This window comes from Microcaecilia unicolor, chromosome 10, assembly GCF_901765095.1.
Source record: "Microcaecilia unicolor chromosome 10, aMicUni1.1, whole genome shotgun sequence".
NCBI classification, from domain to species: domain Eukaryota; kingdom Metazoa; phylum Chordata; class Amphibia; order Gymnophiona; family Siphonopidae; genus Microcaecilia; species Microcaecilia unicolor.
The window spans coordinates 33,975,799-34,003,305 of record NC_044040.1 but is presented as its reverse complement, the minus strand read 5'-3'; the positions used below and the strand labels follow the sequence as shown (position 1 = coordinate 34,003,305).

At 42.4% G+C, this 27,507-nt stretch overlaps 1 protein-coding gene across 2 annotated transcripts in view; it reads left to right on the top strand.

The window, feature by feature from the left end:
- ING3 (inhibitor of growth family member 3) overlaps positions 1 to 23,146 on the top strand; it is a 62,163-nt gene extending 39,017 nt beyond the window's left edge. For both annotated transcript variants that reach the window (XM_030216453.1, XM_030216452.1), the window contains 7 exons: positions 4,293 to 4,364; positions 4,470 to 4,589; positions 5,235 to 5,395; positions 11,936 to 12,129; positions 15,901 to 16,081; positions 19,664 to 19,702; positions 22,299 to 23,146. In XM_030216453.1, coding sequence (XP_030072313.1) covers positions 4,293 to 4,364; positions 4,470 to 4,589; positions 5,235 to 5,395; positions 11,936 to 12,129; positions 15,901 to 16,081; positions 19,664 to 19,702; positions 22,299 to 22,415 — 884 coding nt within the window. In that variant the 3' untranslated portion in view covers positions 22,416 to 23,146. The remainder of the gene's footprint in view (positions 1 to 4,292; positions 4,365 to 4,469; positions 4,590 to 5,234; positions 5,396 to 11,935; positions 12,130 to 15,900; positions 16,082 to 19,663; positions 19,703 to 22,298) is intronic.
- Positions 23,147 to 27,507: the final 4,361 nt, after the last annotated feature.

Below are 27,507 nucleotides of genomic sequence, written 5' to 3'. Positions count from 1 at the left end.
AGGGTGGCATGGTGCTCAAGGACCCTCAGGATCGTAAGTTGGAGACTTGCTTGAAGCTGTCCTTTGAAGTAGCGGCCCTTTCCTTGCAGGCCTCAGTTTGTGACTCCTATGCGGCGCAGGCATGCTTATCGTGGGTACAGAAAGCCTCCTCATCGGAAGATCTCTGCTGTTTTGCCGGCCTTGGAGTCCGGTTTAGCCTTCCTTGCGGATCTTCTTTATGATCTTTTGAGGGCTTCGGCGAAGGAGGTTTCCCTAGCGGTCACCGCGCATTGCTGGCTATGGTTGTGGCATTGGGCTGCAGACGTGGCCTCTAAGTCATGTTTAGCAAAGCTTCCTTTTAGGGGAAAGCTTTTGCTTGGGACAGACTTAGAACAGATTGTGAAGGACCTCGGTGACTCTAAGGGCCATGCCTCCCGGAGGACAGGTCCAAGTTTGTATGACCGGCGGGAACTAGACCTAAGTTTAGGGATACATGGCGTTACCGTCCAGGTTGCAGGGCCTCTTTTCAGAGAGCAAGGTCTTCTCAGAGGCCTCAGCCCTTTCGAGGTGACAGACGGGCCTTCCTTTCTGGTAACAGAAACTAGCCTGCAGCCAGGTCCGCCCAATGATGGGGTCCTGGTCCATATCCAGCCGGTTATTGGGGGAAGACTGTTCCTATTCCTGGTGGAATGGACCAGGGTAACATCCAACGAATGGGTCTTGGAGGTTATCAGAGGCTGCTACAAATTAGAATTGGCTCGTCCAATAGTAGACTCTCTTCTGGAATCTCCTTGCAAATGTCCTGCCAAGGTGCGGGCCGTTCGACACACCCTCCTCAACTTACAATGGCTGGGTGCCATCCAGTCTGTACCCCCAGCAGAAAGAGGATGTGGTCGATACTCCATTTATTTTGTGGTGACAAAAAATAGGGCGGTTCTTGGCGACCCGTCTTAGTTCTCAAGTGCGTCAACAGGTCCTTACGGGTTCGACTTTTCCGCATGGAAATCCTCCGATCGGTGATCACAGCGGTACAGACGGGGGAGTTTTTGACCTCTTTCGATCTCAAAGAGGCCTATTTACACATTCCAATCTGGCCTCCTCACAGGCGCTTTCTTCGCTTTGCAGTGTGTAGCCACAGTGCATCGGACCTTTTCCAAGGTCCTGGTAGTAGTGACGGCCTATCTCAGGAAGGAAGGGATTCAGGTCCATACCTATCTAGACGACTGGCTTGTGCAGGCGTCTTCTTTTGAGGAGAGTCGGCGGGCAACCAACAAAGTGGTCGGGTTGCTTCAGTTGCTTGGTTGGGTGATCAACTTCCCAAAGTGCAGCCTAACGCCTTCCCAAATGCTGGAATACTTGGGGGTGTGCTTCAATACCTGAACAGGGATAGTTTCTCTTCCTTCAGCTTGAGCACAGTGGTTACAGGCTCAGTTACGAGCGCTGTTTCAAACTTCGAACCCGCGGGCTTAGGACTATGTACAAGTTCTAGGTTCCATGGCCTCCACCTTGGACGTGGTAAAGTGAGCCAGAGCTCACATGCGCCCCCTCCAGTGGCACCTTCTGAGCTGTTGGTCTCCGCTCTCGGAGGATTATGAGGTTTGGGTGCCATGTTCAGCCCGTCTTCACACAATCATGCACTGGTGGTTCATTCAAAAGAATCTGGTGTCGGGCATTCCTCTGGCAACCCCAGACTGAAAGATAGTGACCACGGATGTGTCACTATCTGGCTGGGGGGCTCATTGCCTGCAACAGACGGCCCAGGGCGTTTGGACTTCGACGGAGGCGTCATGGTCCATCAACCGCTTAGAGTTACGGGAGTTTCTGTCTCTTCTCCGCGGTTGCCTAGTTTGAGTTCTTTCGGACAGTGCGACGGCGGTCGCCTATGTAAACCGTAAGGGGGGAACCAGGAGTACACCGCTAGCGCACGAGGCGGCTCTGATCTGCCGTTGGGCAGAGACTCATCTCTCTTTCTTGACAGCAGCTCATATGGGGGGGGGGCACAGAATGTGTAAGCGGACTTTCTTAGTCGCCACCAGTTGGAGCCGGTGGAGTGGACGCTCTCCCCTCTGGCCTTCGATCAGATAACTGCCTGTTGGAGGATGCCAGAGATGGCCACTGCATTCAATGCAAAGGTTCTCCGTTTCTTCAGCAGGGGACGAGAGCTGGGCTCAGAAGGCATCGATGCCCTTCTTCAACCTTGGCCCAGGGGCCTGCTCTATGCCTTTCCCCCGTGGCCAATGGTGGACAGATTACTGACTCGCATTGCCAGTCATCCCGGTTGAGTGATCCTAGTGGCCCCGGATTGGCCCAGATGACCCTGGTATGCAGATGTGATCAGGCTTCTGTTTGATCGTCCTTTTCTGCTAACGGCGCAGGACGGTCTCCTGCTGCAGAGGCCAGTCACGATGGAGGATCCCTCCCCATTTGATCTTATGGCCTGGCCCTTGAAAGGGCGAGGTTGAGAGATAAAAAGGGTATCCGGACGCGGTTATTGCTACGATGCTGTAGGCTCGGAAAAGATCCACCTCGACAGCTTATGCTAGGGTGTGGTGTACCTTTGATTTGTGATGTGTGAGTTTGGGATTGTCAGCGGCTTCGGCTTCAGTATCAGTTATCCTCACGTTTCTTCAGGAGCCTGTACAAAAATCACTCTTGTTGAGTTCTCTTAAGCTGCAGGTGGCAGCTCTGGCATGTTTTAGAGGCCGGCTTCAGGGGGCGTTCATCGCCTCCCACCCGGATGTGGTTTGTTTTTTTGAGGGGCGTAAATTGTTTGCTCCCTCCTCATGTTCCAGTTCTGCCATCCTGGAACCTTAATCTAGTTCTCAAAGCGCTTCAGTGTCCTCCTTTCAAACCCTTATCGGGGATTATGATTAAGGATCTCACCTTGAAGGCAATTTTCCTAGTAGCCATTACTTCCGCTCGGAGAATTTCAGAGTTGCAGGCCCTTTCTTGCAGAGACCTCTTCCTTCGTTTTACGGAGGTGGGGGTATCGATTAGGACAGTTCCTTTGTTTTTGCCCAAGGTGGTTTCTCGTTTCCACTTAGGGCAGTCCCTGCATTTGCCGGCCTTCCACGAGGAAGATTACCCTGAGCAATTCCGGGCTCTTTGCTGCCTCGACGTGAGATGGGCTCTTCTCAGGTATTTGGAGGTGAGGAATGAATTTTGTCTTTCTGACCATCTCTTCGTCCTTTTTGGAGGCAGTAAGAAGGGTCATATGATGTTCAAGGACGCTATAGCCCGTTCGTTGCGGGAGGCCTTCTGTTCAGCATACGTGGCATTGGGCAAGAAAGCCCCTTTGCAAGTTCATGCTCATTTTACACGAGCTCAAGCTTCCTCCTATTCAGAGTCCCGTTTGGTTTCTCTGGAAGATATCTGCAGGGCAGCTACATGGGCTTCGGTCCATACATTCACTTGTCATTTTCGGGTGGATGTGGCAGCTCGTCAAGATGCGGTGTTTGGCTCGTCAGTGATTTCTGCCGGGTTGGGGGTGTCTCGCCCTACTTGAGGACTGCTTGGGTACATCCCACAAGTCTCTGGATTGATCTGTGGGACGCCATGGAAGGAAAAATTCTTACCTGCTAATTTTCTTTCCGTTAGTCCCAACAGATCAATCCAGAGGCCTCCCCTGGGTTTACTGTCTGCAGTTTTGTTACGGTTGGTTAGTTTTTTTCAGGTTCCGTTCTGAATGTTCCTTCGTTTGATTAAAAAATAAAATAAATAAATATAGAAGTGGTGGAAGTATGTTGGGCAATTGGACTGACAATGTCAGGAGAGTTTTCTGTTGTTTCCATTCCATTGCTTTGGTATCATTCATACTGAGGTTCAGCTGGCTGCACAGGTCCACATATAGCAAACCTCAGAGGTTCTCTCTTTCTCCACCTGCTGGTAGAGGTACACAACCCACAAGTCTCTGGATTGATCTGTTGGGACTAATGGAAAGAAAATTATCAGGTAAGAATTAATTTTTCCATGTGCCTTCTTATATGCCAGCAAATCAACCTTCTGGAAATAACCCAAGCACAAGCATGTAACCTAAAAAATTCATTGACTAATGGAGGAGCTGGGACCTTCAAATAAGCATAATAAAATCTTCCATTATTATCATTTGAGATTATGAATGAACCAGTTCGAATTTCATGATTATCCCAATGAATATGCACAAGTTAGATTACCTGCATTGCCTTCATCCTGAGCATCAGATGGAGGCAGTGTATATAAATCTCTCTCATGCATATTGTGGATATCATGAAAAATTTAATAGCTGGGTGAACAGTGCTTTAAATAAATCAGTTTGTTTTTGTTCTTTATTTTAGGGTCCCTGGAAATGGATACGCCTTCACAGCCATTGAATAACCATCATGCTCATTCTCACACTCCTGTGGAAAGTAAGTGTTTGCCTTACAGATTTCTGTGACTTTTACATTGTTTCTTCTTGTAAGTCTCTCAAGAAACTTAGAAAGAACTTATACCTAGTTCTGTGTCCTTAACAGAAAGGAAGCATAATCCATCTTCTCACCATATCACCACAGATCATATTCCTGAGAAGAAGTTTAAATCGGAAGCTTTGTTATCTACTCTCACTTCAGATACCTCTAAAGAAAATACATCTGGTAACTTACTGAGGATATTTGTATATCTTACAGCATCATGTTCTTGCAGCATTAGGACAGAAGCTTATCTTCCTAAAGTGAAAACAACCCATTTCTGCCCTATAAGTTCCAGACGAGTGTACAGTAGAAAATAAGTATTCCCTCGGTACAGTTAGATTTAGCAAACTTGCAGGTGTTTATATGGTACTACTTACTGATGGTGAAAAAAACCCATAAGAACCACATAAGAGACCCTGTGTAACTGCACCTCCTAAGAAAGAATCTCCACTTGTTTCCATACCCAGAGTTAAGATTGAAGGTTAGTATGCCATTGTGTTCCATTTACTGCTGTAGTTCATCATTCATCTGGATTCAGATTTACAGGAAGTTAGTTGACAATTTAGCATTTTGAAAGCTTTTTTTAAATTTTTAATTGTGGACACATTTGTATGCCCATCATGAATTCTGTTGTTATTCTCATAAATCAAGTTTCCATGCTTTCTCTTTCACCCACAACAGTGTATGTGCTCTCACCTGTGTGCTTATTTTGTTGCATTTAATATATACATAGGTGAGAAAGTTTGCAAACCACATTATCCAGCTTTTCCAAGCCATTTTAGATTGCTTCATCTAGAAGTTTTAAATTACTTCATTTTATTCACCTAGGATGTCGAAACAGTAATTCATCTTCATCCTCCTCCAACAATGTGTACAATGTGACCCCCTCTCAACCCCTGGCATCGTATAATCTAGGTACTATATCCTCTGGAGCAGGAGCTGGGGCAATTACAATGGCAGCTGCTCAAGCAGTGCAAGCAACAGCGCAGGTAAAAAGAAATAAAATTGCTAGTCGCTTATCAGTCATGTGAAACTGAACGAGTTTTGGTTTTTGTATTGCCATAATTGCATGTAGTAGATTTTTTTTTTTCATTTGTACTTTTTATCTTTGTACTGTTTCTCTGCATATGTAGAGCTCCAGAGCATGTAATGTTAGATAAAAGATTAGATTTAATTTTTATATCCTTCAGTGTGCATGAACACATATTCAACTCTTGTCTTTGAGAGCTGCCAATTGAGTTTTCAATGGAAGCACTAGGAAAGTAAATCTCTCATACATTCTCCGAAGACAAGCAGGCTTCTATCTTCTCACAAGTGGGTGACGCTGATCCATGTCGCCCGGTCTGGCATTTGCCATAGTAAAAGAGAGAGCTTTGAGGAGCGCGAGCCACGCTCTACCGCGCAAGCATGAGTGCTTTCCTGTCCATCGCACAAACGCGATCTCCTCGGTTCTCTTTTTTCCGTGTGAGAAGAAGGTACTGGTTTTTTGTCCTTACTCGCCTCCCCTGAAAGGAGATGGTCTCCCCCAGAGAGCCTTTCATGTCCATCTTTTGTTTAGGAAATGGCTGAGGCCATTCCATTTCCTTTGGAAGTGGAGGATGAGCCCAGGGCCAAGGTGCTCGAAGTCCTGTACTATACATCTCCTAAGGAAGCTGTGACTGCACTTGTCCACGAGGTACTCAAGGAAGTCCTCGTCAGAAACTCGGAGTCCCCTCTGTCAGTCCCTATTATGCCCAAGAAGATTGGCACCCACTATCTGATCCACTGTACATCTAGTTTTGATAGGCCTCAGTTGCCTCACAATTCCATGGTGGTGGAATCCACTTTTAAAATAGCCAGGAGTACTAGGGACTATACCTGGGCGCCCCAAGGCAGAGAAGCTAGAACCCTGGATTCTTTTGGGAGGAAGATGTGCCAGGCTTCAGTGCTCATCTTCCGTATACAATCCTAACAGCTCTTCACGAAGTGTCTACTTGTGAAGCTCGGTGCGACAGCTGTCAGACTTGGAGGACGTGCTCCCTCTGGAGCACACCACCAAGCCTTTTTGCCAGTTGGTCAAGCAGCAGAAGGCGTGTCGAAAGTTCTTGGAAAGAGGCACTTGCAACACTTTTGATATGGCATCCAGGATCTCTGCTCAAAGTATAGCAATGCGCAGACTATCATGGCTGCGTGTTTCTGACTTTGAACACTCTGTATAGCAGCGGTTGGTGGATGCCCCTTGCTGGAGGGATAACCATTTTGGAGAGAAGGTTCAGGAAGTCGCTGACCAAATCAAGAAGCATACTGATACAATCTCTTCTCTCTCCCGCTTGTCGCCTTCTACATCCACCTCCTGAGCTAGGAGGATTTTTGTGAATCTAAGGAGCAGTTCCTACTACTATTCTAGGCGTAGATACAATCTTTCGGCTCACCAGCCTACTCAGGCTCAGCCCCAGCTCGCTTGTTCATGTCAACAGCGTGCGCCTAAGGCCCCTGCTGCTCCCTAGGCAAAGCAAGGGATGTGCTTTTGACTGGCTCCAGCAGAGCATAGCTACAGTAAAAGTGTCCATCCCGGACGACTTTCCGGTTGGGGGGAGGCTAAAAATGTTTCACCTTATAACCTCCAACCAGTGGGTTCTTCAATTCGCCTTCAGTTGGCATCTCAAACCTGCAAATTTCTCACCTAGAGCTCATTCCTTCAGCTCTCAGCACAGGCAGGTACTTACAGAGAAACTCTCCACCTTTCTAATGGCCCATGCGGTCAAACCTGTTCCACCAGGGGAAGAAGGGCAGGAATTCTTTTCCAGGTACTTCCTTATGCAGAAGAAGACGGGGGGGGGGGGGGGGGGGGAATGCATCTCCCATCCTAGACCTAAGGGCCCTGAACAAATTTCTAGTCTGAGAAAAGTTCAGGATGGTCTCCCTGGGCACCCTTCTCTCAATGATTCAGAAAAACGATTGGCTATGCTGTCTGGTCTTAAAGGATGCATATACTCACATCCCAATACTTCCAGCCTACTGGAAGTATCTTCGATTTCGGATGGGAACACATCACTTTCAGTATTGTGTGTTGCCTTTTGGCCTACTTTAGCTTCCAGGGTCTTCACCAAGTGTCGCGGTAGTTGCAACATCACTATGCAGACTTGGGAGTCTATGTGTTCCCGTATCTCGTCAGTTGGCTGGTGAAAGAGCACCTCAGAGGACGGTGCTCAGGAGTCCATGCGGATGACTATTTGGATGCTCGAGCTACTAGGATTTGTTTTGAGTTATTAGGGTTTGTTTTAAACTACCCCAAGTCCCATCTCCACCCTGTCCAGCGATTGGAGTTCATAGGTGCCCTGCTCAACACACAGAGGGTTCGAGCCTACCTCCCAGAGATGAGAGCAGACAATCTTGTCTCGCTGGCATCCAAGGTTCGTGCCTCTCGGCATGTCACATCTTGGCAGGTTTTGAGTTTGTTCGGCCACATGGCTTCCACAGTGTACATTACACCCATGACACATTTTCACATGAGATCAGCTCAGTGGTCCCTGGCTTCTCAGTGGTATCAAGCCATGGGGAGTCTAGAAGATGTCATCCAGGTGTCCCCCAGAGCTTGTACACTCTCTTTAGTAGTGGACATTTCGATCCAGTTTGACTCTGGGACTTCCATTCCAAATTCCTCAGCCACAAAAAGTGCTGACGACAGATTCATCTCTCCTGGGATGGGGAATTCATGTAGATGGGCTTCACACTCAAGGTGCTTGGTCTTCCCAGGAAATGAATCAACCTCCTGGAGCTTTGGGCGATCTGGAACACTCTAAAGGCTTTCAGAGATCGGCTATCTCACCAAATTGTTCTCATCAAGACAACCAGGTTGCAATGCATTACACCAACAAGCAGGGGTTCACCAGATCACACCTGTGTCAGGAGGCTGTCCAGATGTATTATTGGGCTCGCCAACATGGCATGTTCCTTCGAGCCACTTATCTGGTAGGCGCAAACAATACCCTATCTGGCAGGCTGAGCAGGATAATTATTTTTTATTTTATTTTTGTTACTTTTGTACTCCGCGCTTTCCCACTCATGGCAGGCTCAATGTGGCAGGCAATGGAGGGTTAAGTGACTTGCCCAGAGTCACAAGGAGCTGCCTATGCCGGGAATTGAACTCAGTTCCTCAGTTCCCCAGGACCAAAGTCCACCATCCTAACCACTAGGCCACTCCTCCACTCCTTTAAACTACAGGAGTGGTCTCTCAATATGGGCATAGCCCGCAAGATCTTCCGAGCATGGGGCACCCCCTCGCTGGATCTTTTTGGCACTCAGATCAACCACAAGGTCCCTCAGTTCTGTAGGCTAGCGTCAGATGCCTTTCTCTTAGGTTGGGGGACAGGTCTTCTGTATGCTTATCCTGCAATACCTCTAGTGGGAAAAACTTTGTTGAAACTTGAGCAAGACCGCGGAGCCATGATTCTGATCGAGCCGTACTGGCCATGGCAGATATGGTTCCGTCTTCTTCTGGAATTATCTTCCGAAGAACCGTGGAGATTGGAGTGTTTTCCGACCCTCATCACACAGAACGAGGGGTTGCTTCTACATCCCAACCTCCAGTCTCTGGCTCTCACAGCTTGGATGTTGAGAGCCTAGAATTGCTTCCTTGGGTCTTTCGAAGAGTGTCTCCTGAGTCTTGCTTCCAGGAAAGATTCCACTAAGAGGTGTTACTCTCTTAAATGGAGGAGGTTTGCCATCTGGTATGAGAGCAAGGCCCTAGATTCCCTTTCTTGCCCTACACAGACACTGCTTGAATACCTTCTACACTTGTCAGAGCCTGGTCTGAAGACCAACTCTGTAAGGGTATACCATAGTGCAATTAGTGCTTATCAACGTGTAGAAGGTAAGCCCATCTCTGGACAGCCTCTAGTTGTTCGCTTCATGAGAGGTTTGCTTCTGCCAAAGCCCCCTGTCAAACCTCCATCAGTGTCTTGGGATCTGAACGTTGTTCTCACCCAACTGATGAAAGCGTCTTTTGAGCCACTGAATTCCTGCCATATGAAGTACTTGACCTGGAAGGTCATTTTCGTGATGGCTGTTACTTCAGCTTATAGAGTCAGTGAGATTCAGGTCTTAGTAGTGGATGTACCTTATGCTAAGTTTCATCACAACAGAGTAGTCCTCTGCATGTACCCTAAGTTCCTGCCGAAGGTGGTGTTGGAGTTCCATCTGAACCAGTCGATTGTCTTGCCAACATTCTTTTCCCGACCTCATGCCCATCCTGGCAAAAGCAGCTTGCACACCTTGGATTGCAAGAGAGCATTGGCCTACTGCACGGAGCGGACAAGGCCCCACAGACAATCCGCCCAGCTTCTTTTGATCCCAACAGGATGGATCGCCATCGGGAAATGCACCATTTCAATTTGGCTGGCAGATTGCATTTCCTTCACTTTTGCCCAGGCTGGGCTGGCTTTGAAGGGTCATGTCACGGCCCTTTACCTGTTCTACACAAAAACCTTCTGCACCTATTAGTCAGGTCTCAAGATCAACTCTGTAAGGGTTCACCTCAGTGCGATTGGAGCTTATGTAGAGGGTAAGCCCATCTCTGCTTAGTCTTTAGTTGTTTGCTTTATGAGGAGCTTGCTTCTATTGAAGCCTCCCATCAAGCCCCTCATAGTGTCATGGGATCTCACGTTTTCACCCACCTGATGAAAGCTCTTTTTGAGCCTCTGGATGTATTCCATCTGAAGTACCTGACCTGGAAGGCCCTGTTTTTGTGGCAGTCACTTCAGCATGCAGGGTCAGTAAGCTACAGGCCTTAGTAGCTGATCCACTTTACACTACATTTTATAACAATAAAATGGTTTGGTGCAATTTTCCTAAGTTCCTTTCTAAGGTAGTGTCAGAATTCCATCTCAACCTGTCAATTGTTCTGCCAATATTTTTCTCAAAACCATATACCCATCCTGGTGAAAACGCAGTGCATGCTCTGGACTGCAAGAGAGCCTTGTCCTTCTATCTAGAGTGAATTAAACAGTCTACTCAGCTTTTTATTTCTTTTGACCCCAACAGAATAGGGGCTGCCATCGGCACACGATCTTTCCAATTGACTGGCAAACTGCATTTCATTTACTTGTGCCTAGGCCAGGCTGAGTCTAGAGGGTCATGTCACAGCTCTCAGTGTTGGAGCCTTGGCTGTGATGGTAGCCTACTTGAGATCAGTCTCCATAGAGGAGATCTGTAGAACTGCAATGTAGACTTTAACCCACACATTTCACATCTCATGACTGCTTTGAGCAGGACTACCAACATGACAGCCGGTTTGGTCAGACAGTCCATCAGAATGTATTTGGGGTCTTGAATCCAACTCCACCCCCCCAGGCCCATTTGTTTCTGTTCCGGGTTGTCTAAAGGAAAAGTAAAATACTTTAAAAAAAAAAAAAAACAACCCAATAATGTTATATTCAAAAAAATAAGTTGTTCATGTTAACTTGGTTCCATATTGGTCTTTGCCTGTTGCAGGCCTTGTTGTATCCCTCTTTGTTTTAAGACAGCCTTGTAACTAGGGATTCCTATCAGTAAGAACATCCTCATCCTGCTTGTCGTCAGAGAAAGCAAAGTTACTCACCTGTAGCAGGTGTTCTATGAGGACAGTGGGATGAATATTCTTACTGCCTGCCCACCTCCCCTTGGAGCTGAATTCTATCAGCTAGTGTACTAGATTGAACTGGTCCCATACGTTGCATGCCATGCATGCCATGGTAAGCAGCTTCCAAAAGCTTCTGGTAGAATGCTAGGGAGCGCTTGCCACTCTGGTCTTTGTTGGATTACATCATTCATCATTAAGAATATTCATTTTGTTGTTCTTGGAGAATACCTGCTGCAGGTGAGTAACTTTGCTTTCTCTGAAAAATGTTTATCTAAATATGTATTGTAAGTGTGCTGTATGGACATCGGTATGTTTATAACTTCATACATTTTTCAGTAATAATCTTCCTGTAACATGGTTGCTGATACTCAAACTGCAAAAATATATACAGTGTATTATCGCTATTCGCACAGATATGGTTCAAAAAAAATGGTGTGAACTATGAAAGGCGATGCATTGTTCCCATAGGAGATACAGGGTTAGGTTCTTGACGGACATGCCAGAGCAAAGCTTATCTAAAACACGCATTTTATCACTAAGGCATATCACAGATTTCTTGCACTTATGAATGCTAGCTTGAGACTCACTTGCAGAACACTTTCCATTCCTTTCAGTTCTGATATAAATGCCAACAAAGTGAAAGCAAAAGAAAGAACTTGTTTTAAAATGCGCATATTCACGAATAGCCAGGAACGCAGCGTGAAAGGTTATTTGTTGGTTACATGCAAATGTGCAAAACTGCAAATCTTGAACACACAAATATCTTGAAATCTTGAGTTGTTTCCATCTGTTATGGACCAGAATTACCCATATCTATATCAGCAAGTGGCTGATGGTCTGTTCCAGCACAAAAACTGTAATGTGTAAATTCAGTATGCTTCTAACAGCAAGTGAGAGTTATCTTATAAATCCCTTTGAATGTTTCTTTAAGATGAAAGAAGGAAGGCGAACCTCTAGTTTAAAGGCCAGCTATGAAGCATTTAAAAATAATGACTTCCAACTTGGGAGAGAGTTTTCGTTGTCCAGAGACTCATCTGGATATTCATCGTCAGCACTGGCATCTACATTAACACAAACGTTAACATCTTCAGCCACCACAGACTCGCGGAGTGGTAGAAAAAGCAAGTAAGTGTGACTGCTATAGAGTGTTTGTGCAGTGTAATATGTTCTGCTGTTTTGCAATTCTAAGATGATGTTCATATTTTAAGATCTTGTGAAAATTTGTTTGGTTTGATTGTGTTTATCAGTATATATTAAGAGAATAAGAAGGGCCATGAAGAGTGAGACCATCGATTATCATTACTAGCATCCTTCATGCAAGTGGTCAATCTGGAAGTACATAGCAGATCCAAATGGGGCAGCGTGTTCCCTGTGTTCATCTAAGGAGAAGTTCCCAAATACATGTTAGATCTGGTAGATCTACCACCCAGAAACAGTTCCAGTTTCTCCCAATCCTACCTAAATTTACATTATCCAGATTGCAGTGGCCTTAAATACAAATCTACCTACGCATCCAACTTCTCCTTCATAGGCACACAACTATGGAAAGCACTACCCAGACCCTTAAAATCAACTCAGAATTATTTACATTTTAGAAAATTATTGAAGACCACCATGTTCAAAAAGGCATACCTTCCAGACTCAACCTAATCTTAATTTTTCCTGTTTTCAGCAAAATCCATGGACCTTATTATCTTGTATTACCCTGTAACATAGTAACATAGTAGATGACGGCAGAAAAAGACCCGCACGGTCCATCCAGTCTGCCCAACAAGATAACTCATATTTGCTGCTTTTTGTGTATACCCTACTTTGATTTGTACCTGTGCTCTTCAGGGCACAGACCGTATAAGTCTGCCCAGCACTATCCCCGCCTCCCAACCACCAGCTCTGGCACAGACCGTATAAGTCTGCCCAGCACTATCCCCGCCTCCCAACCACCAGCTCTGGCACAGACCGTATAAGTCTGCCCAGCACTATCCCCGCCTCCCACCACCGGCTCTGGCACTAACCATATTACCCTGTACTATCTTTTGTTATCACTGTTGTTTTATATGATACCTATACACTTAATAACCTACTATTACATTGTTCATTTATACTTTCTGAACTGTAGCCTACCCTACGGTTATGTGTAAGCCACATTGAGCCTACAACTAGTGGGGAAATGTGGGGTATAAATGTATTAAATATATAAAGTCCTTAATTTAACCTGGCTAATAATTAATTGGCCTGACTTCTACATACTTTACAAACTATTTTGTTTTTCCCTATCCATACCAAACCAGTCCAGAATCTGTGACTTATGCCCGCTAACCAGAAGATGGAAACAGAAACTAACATCTTGTGATCTGTGCCCTATATGGATCTTTAGTATTTCTTTGTCTCCAACAGATGGAGATGGGTAGACATTTGGTAGTAAGCACCTGGACCAGTTAGAGAACTGGGTCACAGAGGGTACCTAAATTCAGCTTAAAAAAAAATCTTAACTATCCTGAAGCTGGAAAGGGGAAACTCAGAGGAATCTGACTCCCCTCCCCCTCCCTCCCAGCCTCTCCTAATTTTTGAGACTTTTTGTTGTGAAAAGAAAAGACTTGAAAAAGGAGGATAAAAGAGGAAGGCTAAGATATACTTCCATAAACCTTTAAAAATATAAACAGAGCTCCTTTCTCTGAGTTTTTCGCTGCTCAAAGCTGTAAGTTGTTGGGGGGTGGGTGGGTTGTAAAGCTTGAGTAAACAGCTTTTCCATAGCATCCTATAGACCAGAGCAGACCAATGGGAAGCACTCAATCTCCATTGCTTTCTCAGTCGAAATACTAAAGACCTAAGGCTGCAAAGTGCCCTATAAAGTAGAGTTCACAAGTTGTTCTCAGTCTCCATTTGCTGGTTGGTGGGCATAACTCACAGGTTTGGTCTGGTTATACTATGGGAAAGAAAATTAACAAGTAAGCCTAATTTCTTTTTAAACATAGCTGTATTTCTAGATGTCACCGTATTTTCTGGCAGCAAATTCCACAATTTAATGTTGCATTCAATGAAAATATACTTTCTTGAATTTGTTTTCAATCTATCAGTTTCATGGAGTGTCTCATAGCATTTAGTACTATTTGAAAAAATAAATAATTGTTCCCTGTTTTCTTGATTCACTTAGCTCATGATTTTACAAACCTTTGATCTCTCCTAACTTGTTTTTTCTGTACGCTGAAGAGTCTTAACCTACTTTCATATAAATGAGCCCTTTTGTTCCCTGTTTCAATATTTTCAAGTGGGGCTAGCTATTGCAGAAAGTATTCAATGATAATAGCCAAGACAACTGTTTGCCATAGGAGCCAGCATCCAACTTGAGTACAGTAAAAGCAACTAATGTAACTAAAATAGTCTGCTCCCATGTACTCCCTCTTTGGGTAGCCTATTCAACCCTTCACATTTTCATTTTCTCTCTCCCATGCATTTCCCCTAGTTCCTTTTCTCCAGTATATACTATCCCCCAACCTCATCCATGCCTCTATTGATCCCCATCTGCCTTTATCACCCTTCTCCCCTCCAAACTGGCTGTTCTCAGTTTCTCCAGAGGCTTGCTGCTCCCAACTGTTCTCTGAAACAGCTGTTCAGTTTTCTTATATTACTTCACAGCTCTTGGTGAGCATGAACCACATAAAACCTGCATTTTTCTTAGATTTTCTTACTGTATGGATCACACTGACTGAAAGTCATGCAGTACAGATGGAAAAGAGAATGTCTGTTGAGAAAGTGCCACCAGCAAGCCTCTGAGGCAGGAGGCGAGGGGAGAGTACTAGGAAAAAAGAGTCAAGGTATCGAAATTAAGATTAAGGCTGCCGTTGGTTCCTGGAGCTGACAGTGAAGAAGACACTGCTGTTTCGGGTTTATTGCCCTTCTCTGTGCTATTTTTTATTCTTCTTTTATGGAATATGATGGCTAGAACTGCACCTAGTATTCGAGGTATAGTTTCACCATGGACTGATATAAAACAAAAACATAAATGTCTCTAATTTTGTCTGAATAATGTACAGTATTCTGTGTGGATTTTGGCTGCTGCCGCCCTGTAAGCTAAGAATTTCAGTGTTGTCCACAGTGACTTTCCAGGTTCTTTTATAAGTGGTAACTCTTGATATGCAATCCAGCATTGTGTAATGTAGTTAGAATTATTTTTACAGATGTACTTGTCCACATCAAATTTCATCCGTCATCTAGATCCCCAGATTTGCAAGTTCCTCCTGCAGTTCTTCACATTCTTCTTGTGTTTTAACTATGTTGAGTAATTTAATGTTCTCTGTACTTTATTGCTCAGTGCTTCTTTTTTAAGGTCATTAATGGATATGTTACACTGATCCCAGGGCCTTCCTTCCTTCATCTCCTTCTGCTGAAAAAACTGACTATTTAGCCCTACTATTTACAGTAGGATATTGCCTCCTATCCCATGACTTTGTTTCCTGAAGTCTCTCTCCCTGTGTTGAACAGTTCACTGTTATCCATGTCTTTATTGATGCTTTCAAACAATTATAATAATTATTCATGATTTCCCTTAACATTTTGCACAGAATGGCACCTTATAGAGCTGTAAAAAACTGTAAAAATGGGGTACACACTTATTGGAGAGAGATGCTGAAATTATCACAATTTGCCATGCTGTGAAATCCCATTGTTTTGTCAGAATATTAAAAGTAATATATGAACCCTATAAGACCTCACAGGATGTGTGTGAATCACTGTCATTAGAATAGTTCTAAGAGGGAGAGTTGCAATGTGTATTAAAATCCTGTGACCGGAAAGTCTGTTTTAAATTGATTCAGCTGTTTTGTTATTTTTGTTGTTTTTGTTTTTTTAAATCGGAGAATAATTGAATAATTTACACTGTTTTTTTTTTTTGTTTCCCAGAAATAACAATAAGTCTTCAAGTCAACAGTCATCCTCATCCTCTTTATCATCTTGTTCTTCATCATCAGCATTAGCACATGAACTGTCACAACAGACAGCATCAATACCAGAGTCTGATTCCAGCAGTCAGGTTGACTGGACATATGACCCAAATGAACCACGCTACTGCATTTGTAATCAGGTACATGCCCAGATGATGCTTCTTCAGATCAACCTTGTCTTTCAGCTGTGCTTATAGCTGTATATCTGGATTGTTGGAACTGTTGCAGAACAGGATAATATATGCAGTCTTATTATCAAAATACTGCATACAGTATATTAGCTTTTTTAACTTTGATTTTTTTTAAAGTGATAATAATAATAACAACAACAAGGCTTATAGCCTGCTCAGGCCTTACAGTTCAGAGCAGCTAACAAAAACCAAGAAGCTGGACATATTCAAGAAATTACAATAGTAACCAATCAATAATAGAAAAAAATGTCATCAAATTATCAGTTAAGAAGACATTAAAACGTATTTCCTAAACAAAAATGTTTTAACATTTCTGTGGAATTCCCTGTATGAAGTAGACTAATAATAGGCAAAATATCTTTTCCCAAATCTCGTGGCCTGGAAAGCCAAGATATAATCAAAATATTTTTTTCTTTTTCACTCCCTTAGCAGATGGAAAAATTTAAGCTTTTTTTCATTCCCTTTTGTATAATTATTCTTACTTTCTGCTATCTTAAAATGACCACAAAAATAAGAAGGAATTAGACCATATAGAATTTTATATAAAAAAACAGGACAATTTAAATAAAACCCTTGCCTCTACCAGCATTTGATGAATATTTGAATGGGAGATGTCCATTGAGAACTGAGTGCTAAGGGAACTGTGTGGGTGACTCGTGCATTCAACCCTGTAGAGTCCATACAGAGTTAGTGGCTCAGTATGGTGTTGGGTGCAGTACTCTGCAATGTGTGCCACCTTTGAATGAGACACTAAATTTCTGTCTTATGGATGTTTAAAGACCCCATGGTCCCTTAGGCCAAGGTAATACCTAGTATTACACTGTTTCTACAGGGGAATTTTGACAATCTACAGTGATGTGAAAACGTTTTTTCCCCCCTCCAGAATCCAATCAGTGTGATGTATATGCAGTAATAGGGGAAATCAGATCTTTATAAACAAAATGCATGCTCTATTAGATAAAGGGAACCTGAGTAAATACATAAGTAATACTACTTGATTTATATAAGGAACAAAGTTATCCAAAACCAAAACCCATATCACTCATGATCTAGAGATGGGAGTATCTAGTGAAGTAATTAAATTTGCTGACGATTCAAGTTGTTAAATCACAAGAGGATTGTGAAAAATTACAAGAGGACCTTGCGAGACTGGGAGACTGGGCATCCAAATGGCAGATGACGTTTAACGTGAGCAAGTGCATGTGAGAAAGAGGATCACAAACTATAGCTACGTAATGCAAGGTTCCATATTAGGAATCACCGACCAGGAAAGGGATCTAGGTGTCATCGTTGATGATACGTTGAAACCCTCTGCTCAGTGTGCAGTGGTGGCTAAAAAAGCAAATAGAATGTTAGGTATTAGGAAAGGAATGGAAAGCAAAGCAAAATTGAGGATGTTATAATGCCTTTGTATTTCTGCATGGTGCAACCATGAATATTATGTGCAGTTGTGGTCACCACATCTCAAAAAAGATATGGTGGAATTAGGTCGACTTTACTTGGTCTACTTTTTTTCACGACCAAGCCTCAAAAAGGTGCCCAAACTGACCAGATGACCACCGGAGGGAATTGGGGATGACCCCCCCTTACTCCCCCAGTGGTCATCAACCCCCTCCCACCCTAAAAAAAAAAATGTAAAAATTTTTTTTTGACAGCCTGAAATGTCATACCCAGCTCCATGACAGTAGTATGCAGGTCCCTGGAGCAGTTTTAGTGAGTGCAGTGCACTTCAGGCAGGCGGACCCAGGCCCATCCCTCCCCCCTACCTGTTACACTTGTGGTGGTAAATGTGAGCCCTTCAAAACCCACCCGAAATCCACTGTACCCACATGTAGATGCCCCCCTTCACCCCTTAGGGCTATGGTAGTGGTGTACAGTTGTGGGGAGTGGGTTTTGGGGGGCTCAGCACTGAAGGTAAGGGAGCTGTGCACCTGGGAGCAATTTGTGAAGTCCACTGCAGTGCCCCCTAGGGTGCCTGGTTGGTGTCCTGGCATGTGAGGGGGACCAGTGCACTACGAATGCTGGCTCCTCCCACAAACAAATGGCTTGGATTTGGTCGTTTTTGAGATGGGTGTCCTCTGTTTCCATTATTGCCGAAAACCGGGGACGACCATCTCAACGTTTAGGTTGACCATCTCTAAGGTCGACCTAAATGTTGAGATTTGGGCATCCCCGACCGTATTATCGAAACGAAAGATGGACGCCCATCTTGTTTTGATAATACGGGTTTCCCTGATCCTTCGCCGGGACGTCCTTAGAGATGGGCGCCCTTAGAGATAGTCGTCCCGTTTCGATTATGCCTCTCCACATGGCCTATCCAAGCTGCCCATCCATAACATCTACTCTCCCTATCACTCCCTTAGAGATCCTATGTACTTGTCCCAAGCTGTCTTGAATTCAGATACTGTTGTCATCACCACCACCACTTTCACCCGGAGGCCGTTCTATGAATACACCACCCTTTCCATGAAGTATTTTGTCAGGTTACTTCTGAGTATATCCCCTTTCACCTTCAGTCTATGCCCTCTTGTTCCAGAGCTTCCTTTCAAATGAAAAACACTTGCCTGCATTTATACTGCGTAGGTATTTAAATGTGTCTATCATATCTCCCCTCTTCTGCTTTTCTTCCAGTGTATACATATTGAGATCTTTAAGTCTGTCCCCGTATGCTATATGACAAAGATCACTGACCATTTTAGTAGCCTCCCTCTAGACCGACTCCATCCTGTTTATTTCTTTTTGAAGGTGTGGTCTCTAGAATTGTACGGGGTGTTGAGTTGGTGCCTCAATAAAGACTTGTTTCCTCAGTACTCCCCGTCTGGAAGCCCTTTATGTTATCCTCTACTTCCCTTCTTGCCTTTGGACCCGCATAGAGGCTTCTTCCTGTTGGTTCTTTGGCTCAAGAATTGTACACAATATTGTATATGAAGTCTCATTAGAGTCTTAAAAAACAACAGGGCAAATGATCTGCAAAATCCAATATGGAAAAGGAAGCCAGCAGATCAATATATTAATCTGCTGGCTTCTTTTTCCTCATTAGAGTCGTATACAGGGGCACATCACCTCCTTTTTCCTGCTGGCCCTTCCTCTGCCTATGCACCCAAGCAGGTAGTTGTGAAAGAATGCTCGTGACACCAGAGCCCTAATTTAGATCTGAGCTGGATTTTTGAAGGAAGAGGAGGAAACTGCTAGATCAAAGAAAAGATTCTTATTATATTTGTAATTTTATTGGGGGTACGGAGAGGAGGAATAATGTGTCTCTTTCCTGCTTTCTATTTTTTGTCACTATTTTATGACCATGAACTGTGGGTTTTCATCAGATTTACTGAATTTTTAAGCAAAACATTTGTTTTGGGGTGTAATCTTTATAGTACTCAGTAGTTTTATAAAAGCAAAATATTAAATGTGTCAGCCTTCCAAGGACACGTCTCCTTCCGTTTAGCTTGTACTGTGGGTTTATAGTTCCACAATCTTTGTACCACTTCTAGCAGATCTGTGTTTTTACTGATCCACTCAATTTGTTTTATTCAGGTGTCCTATGGTGAGATGGTAGGCTGTGATAACCAAGATGTAAGTATCAGCATGTTAAACAGGGTTTAAGCTCTGTTAACTTTTCCTATGTATTTACTGTAAATATGACATTGTGCTTATGAAGGATAAATTATTTTCTGTAATTTGTAACGCTGTGGGTCAGAACATTTTTCCCTTCCCAGTGGCATTTGGTGGGGGAAGGGTAGCTGAGTTCAAAGGGTACATAAGAATGTCTACAACTTACCAAGAAAATAACCTATATAAAAAGGCTAGTTTCTATTCACTACTTTTCTGTTGACTGAGTGAAAATGCTTTACTACAGGCCTCAACAAATTTTCACAAAATCCAGGAGCCAGCGCAAAAACTTGGGAGCCAGTAGGACCATCTTCTGCTTCTCCCTCCCCATCCTTCCATCATTGTCCCCAGTGAAGTTGGGAGGAATCCCCTTCCAGATCAGCAATAACTCTTTTGGAAATGGGCTTACTAAGGACCCTTTTCCAATTTTGTGTCTGTGGGCAAAGAAACTTTAGTAAACCAGTTTCTTACAGTGCCTCTGCAAATCACTGACAAAAGCCAGAAGTCTTGTTTTCCAAAGCATGCTATAAGCTGTGTGACAGCACCCTCTAGACAGGTGTAACAGAAGCAATTGCCTCTGTTTCACATATCACCAAAACCTTGGTCTCCACTCTTGCTCACACATACCCCCCCCCCCCCAGACTTTACCCAGTCTCTCGCTCGCATATACCTGCCTCACCTACGCTCTTGCATATATTCACCCCCACAAACTTCACACATACTCGCTCGCTCTCTGTCTGCTACCTATTCTCTTCACCTCATAGGCTGCTTTGCAGAGGAAACAGCATGCTTCCTGTCCCCTGCTGTGATTCAGCTTTTGTGCAACCTTGATCTGTGCGGTACAGGAAGTTCAGACCTATCTTGCAGTTTCAAATCCTGCGAGACTCTCCAACTTCTATAGAGAAGCATAACAGATGGCAGGTAGTCTTAGAAAAAAAAAACCCCCACTAAAATTCGGAGGGGCATTAAATCCCAGGCGCCAGTATGCAGTTTGTAGTGCCATTGCGACCTGGCATCCAGGATGTGTCAAGCCCTGCTTTACTAGGTTAAACTGTTCATTAAGTCTAAAAATCAGTCCTGAATATCCAGCTGCTGTTTGATTGAAAGAGAGCAGCCTACTAAACATTTCTTTCGGCAGACCATTTCTTCACTGAGGTTTTTGGTTGTGGAGAACGTCAACCAGTTATTTTCTTTTTGTAAAATATTCTGCCTGATAATAAGTCAGCTGGTGCAGGACTAGATGACAAAATTCTGAATCAATCAAGTCAAAATTCTGAATCAGTCAACCCAAATAGGGTTACTTCGGGTTTCATGGCAGCCATTTTCACGAAGGAAGACAGCATGGGCAGGAGCATGTGGAGATTTCTCCTGCCCCAGCTTGCCACTGGACCACCAGGCCTGTACGGTAGACCCGAGGAGGGTCTAAGTATGGGCATTATTTATTTTTTTATTTTTATTTTTTTAATATTTGTACCCCACGCTTTCCCACTCATGGCAGGCTCAATGTGGCTTACATGGGGCAATGGAGGGTTAAGTGACTTGCCCAGAGTCACAAGGAGCTGCCTGTGCCTGAAGTGGAAATCGAACTCAGTTCCTCAGGACCAAAGTCCACCACCCTAACCACTAGGCTACTCCTCCACTCTCCGGGGGGGGGGGGGGGGATTATTTGCTGGGCGGGAGAAGGGAGGTCAGGAAGGACAGACATGAGGGAGCTTTTGGTTTGGAAGGGGAGCAGGCTGGCAGGGGAAAACGGCAGCAGCAGCAGAACACCATGGAAGAGGGGAGGAGTAGAGGAAAACTTGAATGCAATTTATATTTAACATTTTTCCCTATTTATTTAGGGGGAAAATGTTATCTGTTTATTGTCGGATGGGTTTATATTTGAGTATATATGGTATATAGAATTGGATATTTTTTTAAAAATGTTTTGTTGTTTTTGTTTTCCTTATTCAATTCCGTGGTTTGTTCTCACATTTGTTGTTTGAAGTGATAATTGTAAATGATATAAATAAATATATTTTTTTTAAGAATGGAAGTATAATAGACCATGAAAACTCAACCAGTGTTTTTGTATGGTAATGCAAGTCCATTGTATAAGTTCTTGAGCATAAATATATGTGTATGTAAGGAAAAGTTTAAGGAGCTGTATGATCGACATAAGCACTAACCTGGCAATACAGTACGATATGATCCTTTGATAAAGGGTTTAAATACAGAGAATACTTTGTTATACAAGTAATTATGAAGTAGATGCTACATACTCACTAACAGGAGTTGAGTACTGCAATAGATAGAAGGTAAATTAGATTTTATATAGTGCTTTGCATACAGATTGGAATCCCAAATAGCTTAAGAAAAAAACTGCATATTTTTATATTTGTTTACTATAAACACTAACTATACAGCAATCTTAACAGTGCAGTATTAAGAAAGGAAAGAATCATGAAGGGATAATTCATTTGATGGGGGAAGATACCAAAGAAATTATTGATCTGTAGTTGCCTTGGCTTCATTTGTAAATACTGTACTAGCGTATCTAATTGCAATATCTATTTTACAGTGTCCTATCGAATGGTTTCATTATGGCTGTGTTGGCTTGTCTGAAGCACCGAAAGGAAAGTGGTACTGTCCACAGTGCACTGCTGCCATGAAACGAAGAGGCAGTAGACATAAATGATGCCTTAGATTGTATCCAAGGAAGTTTACACTTAAGCGTTTTATACTGAACTTCAAATTAAAGCTCACATTTCTTATTCTCTATGTAACGAAAAAATGAATGTAGGCAATTATACTTATTGAACAATTCTGTTTAATAGTTGTGTTTTTGTTCTACAATTTTTTGCGCACTGTGTGCTAGAAAGACTATGCCAGTTGGCCACTGAAACAGACCAAGATGGACACCTGCGGACTTTTGTACTCTATGAAATCATTTAATCAAATAAAGGGCATTCTAGAAAAATTCCATTATTTAGAAAATTCCAGCCATTAAGAATGATTTAAAACATTTGTATAAATTTTACATTCAAATGTTCTGATGTGTGTATGCAGCAGTGGTTATATAATATGTATATAGTTGCAGAGAAAAATCAGTGCTTATATTAAAAACAAAAAAAAAAGGTGTGTGAATGATTTTAGAAACTTTTGTAACTGTTTATGAAAGAAAATTCAGCTGGCTGAAGAAAAATGGTTCTTTTGTAAAGTGAGCTGGTGTCTTCTGCAGAACTTAGTTACATAAGAGTCAAAACTCCTGTATTGTAAAGTGAAATAACTTTGTGCGATTCGTCTTTGTATGTTTCTACACCAGACTAGGATAATTCATTGAAAATAAAAATATTAAGTATCCATTTTTTTTAAATACAGAATTCGTTTATTTTTCTGTCAATTCCTTATTTTACTGGTTGTTTAAAATAAAATAAATGCTGGTATTAGAAGCTTTGTATGCTCTTTGATTAGCATGTAGACACTTAATTAGAAATTTATGCAATATAATTTTACAAACCCAGGATATACAGATCTAAAACTGAAAAATTTGCATCTAGCAGAGGCGTATGGTGTTTTGGGCAGGCCTAAAACATAAACATGTTTTTCCCATTTCAGAAGGTGAACACACGTTTATGCCAATAAACATCGACACCTGCTACCCAGAATCTGCAAATGAGGAAGGACATAGCGAAGCTTGAAAAATGGTCCAGAATTTGGCAGCTAAGATTTAATGTTAAAAATATACAGGGTCATGCATTTGGACTGCAAAAACTAGAGGGAGTGGTATAGTTTAGGGGGTGAAGTACTTCTGTGTACAAAAGTGGAGTGGGACTTGGTGTGATTTTATATGATGGTCTTAAGATGGCCAACAGGTAGAAAAAGGTGACAGTGAAAGGAGGAGAGAGAGAGAGAAAATGCTGGATGGTGGGGAGGGGGAGAAGAAAGAGTTAAAGCCTGGAGAATAAGAGGAAGGGGAATGAAGCGTGGCTTTGCAAACAGGGGCCTATATTTTTTTACTAGCTTTTGGGGCCCAAACTCTCTTTCCTTGAGTCAGGACAGTATACCATAACAGCAACGTAGTGCCCTGAACTAAAGAAGGAGATTTTGGCCTCTGAAAGCTAGTAACAAAAAAAAAAAAAAAAGTATTCAGTTGGTCCAATAAGAAGGTATCACCTTATTTTCCTTTTTTTCTTTTTTGTTAATTTTTATTGTAGTGATTGAAATATGTCAGTTTTTGAAATGCACATCTGCCAGCTTTATATTTTGGCACAGTACAGGGGGGTAATGCTTCACTGGTTCTCTTTCGTGTTGCTCTGCATTCAGAGTCTGGCTTCTTGGGATTTAGTTTAACTTTTGTCTACATACATAACATATTTATTTATTTATGACATATCCCACATTATCTCAAACAAGTTCAATGTAGCTTACATTAAAATGGATGTAAAATTGACATTCAGTTCTGGTTACATAGAACAAATAGATACAAATTTTTGTTTTTAGTTTGTGGTTACTTATTCTATACTTGGTGAGGGTCTAGCTGTGTTATGCATGTGTGAAAAAGACCAGGTATTCTGTTAACATAGGATGGGCTTGGAAGAAAGATTTGTTCCTGGAAAGAGAGGGAGAGTCCTTCACCAGTGTTCCTTGTTTTAGCCAAAGATTTAGAGAGCAATTTTGTACCTAATTCTTTTGATAAAATGTCCTTAAAAAAACGTTAAAATGGCATTTAGGAGCTTGGCTTCTTAACTGACTGCTCTTATACATGGAAGTTTGTAGAATATGACACAAGGGGGAAGATATCAATGTGGATTACCATTAAGCCATATTATTTTACCGTTAATCCAGATTATTAATAACTAGATCTCATTGCAAGTACCTGTTCAATTGTATGCAAACTGCCCTGACTCATGCTCGAAACAGGTAGTATGTCAAATTAATAAACAATAAAATGGGACCTGTGCTAAAATAGCACTAGTGATAAAATAGTACATCTTAACTTTAGCCCATGTCGATAACTACACCCATCTATGGTGTAAGTGCCAGTACTCACAAATGTAGATGAAATTGCAAGTATGGATGTGCAGGCCAAAAGTTTTTATTTTGTGAAGATTCCCATGTTTGTGAGATTTGTTTTGTTATGTTTTATTCTGATTTTCATTCTGGAGCCAATCTTGTTAATAGTGCATAATATTACTCAATAGTGCACACTGTCCAAAGTAGCACTATGCCAAGAAAGTGATCGTGCATGCACTATCATACAACTGTGCACGCAATATGGAGACAAATCTATAAGTGGACACCTCCTTTTCAGTGCCTTGATGCTGTGTGGTGAGATTTACATACGATTAAAATAATCATGCAATGTTACAGTTGTAGACGAGAGGTGTACTGGCTCTACCTACGTTTATGTAATATTTGTGCACTGGTGCATCATTCTTTTTGTATTGAAGCAAATCTGTATTCTTGAATTGCATAATAAAGACTTCTTACAAATAAAAAAAAATAATAATAATCATGCAAATTGGTTGTGAATATCCTGAAAACCTAACTTTTCTTAGATATGTCCTGAAAACTGGGTTGAAAATTGCTTATTATTTAAATATATAATTATACATCCTTAAAAAACTGATGGTATGCCTTGACAATGTTTGTGCCTTAGTGTGCCACAAGATGAAAAAGGTTGAAATCACTGCTGTAGAGAATCTTTCTTTTTGGTCTTTAGCAAGGAAAGGTAGGGTTAAATGGCCATTTTTCTCAATGGAGGCGGGTAACTAATGGAGTGCCGCAGGGATCAGTACTGGGACCGGTGCTATTTAACATATTCATAAATGATCTGGAAATCAGAATGACAAGTGAGGTGATTAAATTTGCAGATGACATGAAACTATTCAAAGTTGTCAAAACGCATGCAGATTGTGAAAAATTTCAGGAAGATCTTAGGAAATTGGAAGACTGGGCATCTAAATGGTAGATGAAATTTAATGTAGACAAATGCAAAGTGACGCACATTAGGAAGAATAATCCGAGTCATAGTTATCTGATGCTAGGGTCCATTTTAGGAGCACTCAAGAAAAAGACCTAGGTATCATTGTAGACAATATGGTGAAATCTGTACAGTGTGCAGCGGTGACCAAAAAAGCAAACAAGATGCTAGGAAATGTTAGGAGAAGGTTGCAAAATAAGACCAAAAATATTATAATGCCTCTATATCACTCCATGGTGTGACCTCACCTTGAGTACTGTGTTCAATTCTGGTTGTCGTATCTTAAAAAAAGATATAGTGGAATTAGAAAAGGTTCAAATAAGAGCAACCAAAATGATAAAGGGGATGGAACTGCTCCTGTGTGAAGAAAGGCTAAAGAGTTTAGGACACTTCAGTTTGGAAAAAAGCTATAGGGATATGATTGAGGACTACAAAATCTTGAGTGGTGTGGAGCGGGTAGAGGTGAATTGATTTTTCACTCATTCAAAAAGTACAAAGACCAGGGGACACTCAAATTGTATGGAAATACTTTGAAAACAAATAGGAGGAAATATTTTTTCACTCAAGAATAATTAAGCTCTGGAATTAGTGTATCTGGGTTTTAAAAAAGGTTTGGACAAATTCCTGGAGGAAAAGTCCATATTCTGCTATTGAGACGGAAATGGGGAAGCAACTGCTTGCCCCGGGACTGGTAGCATGGAATGTTGCTACTAATTGTGTTTCTGCCAGGTACTTGTGACCTGAATTGGACACTGCTGGAAGCAGGATACTGGGCTAGATGGACCATTGGTCTGACCCAGTATGTGATGTCATCTTTCCATCTGAATTAAACTATAACTTTACCTGTTTTTCAGGATCTTAAAATTGGATGTATGACACATGTTGAAGAAATGCCTGAAGAGTACGGAGGCAATAATGAAATCAGATAAGGTCTCTATTCTTTTTGGTGACGCCTGTGAAGCAGCATAATAAGTGACAATTGCTTTAAGTGTTTAAAAGGTTATTGCTTCTGCCTATATTCGCTGTGGTCATCCAGTTCCAGAAGTTTTGAAAGCTCATTCTACATGGGTCAATTTGCTTCTTGTGTGAAGGACTCTTCTTCATAAAACTTGCAAAGTGGTAACCTAAAAATCTATGCATTCTTTTACCTGCCACTACAGAGTGGATGTTCTAGCTTGAAGAGATGTGGCCCTTGGGGACAAAGTGTTAGTAGCAGGGATTTCAGTGTCTCACTGTCAGTAAGTACTGCTTTGGTATATCCCAAGAACTGAACTTGTCTGGTGGGACATTAAAGAAGGGTAAATTAGTTCTTAACTGCTAATTTTCTTTCCATGAGTTCTTCTAGACTAGTCCAGAACCCAGCCATAGTTCTTAGCATCAGTTTGTTTTCTATCCTGAAGCATAAAATTTTGATTTTGGCTAGTTGATTATTCCTGTTGGATTTCTAGTCTGGAGGGATTTATCCTCTCTTGTCTCTCCCTGCGCCCCCCCCCCCCCCGGGTACTCCGTTCTGTGGATAAATCGCTGTTTGTCCCCTCTTCTACTGCTAATTCCAGACTCCGTTCCTTTTATCTCGCTGCACCTCACGCCTGGAATAGACTTTCTGAGTCTGTACGTCTAGCCCCGTCTTGGGTCGTTTTCAAATCCAGGCTAAAAGCCCACCTCTTTAACGCTGCTTTTGACTCCTAACCACTACTCACTTGCCCTGTACCCTTTTATCCCCACCTCTTTAATTCCCTTACCTACTGCTACTACTACTTAACACTCTTATTTGTTCTGTCTGTTTGCCTGTCCTATTTAGATT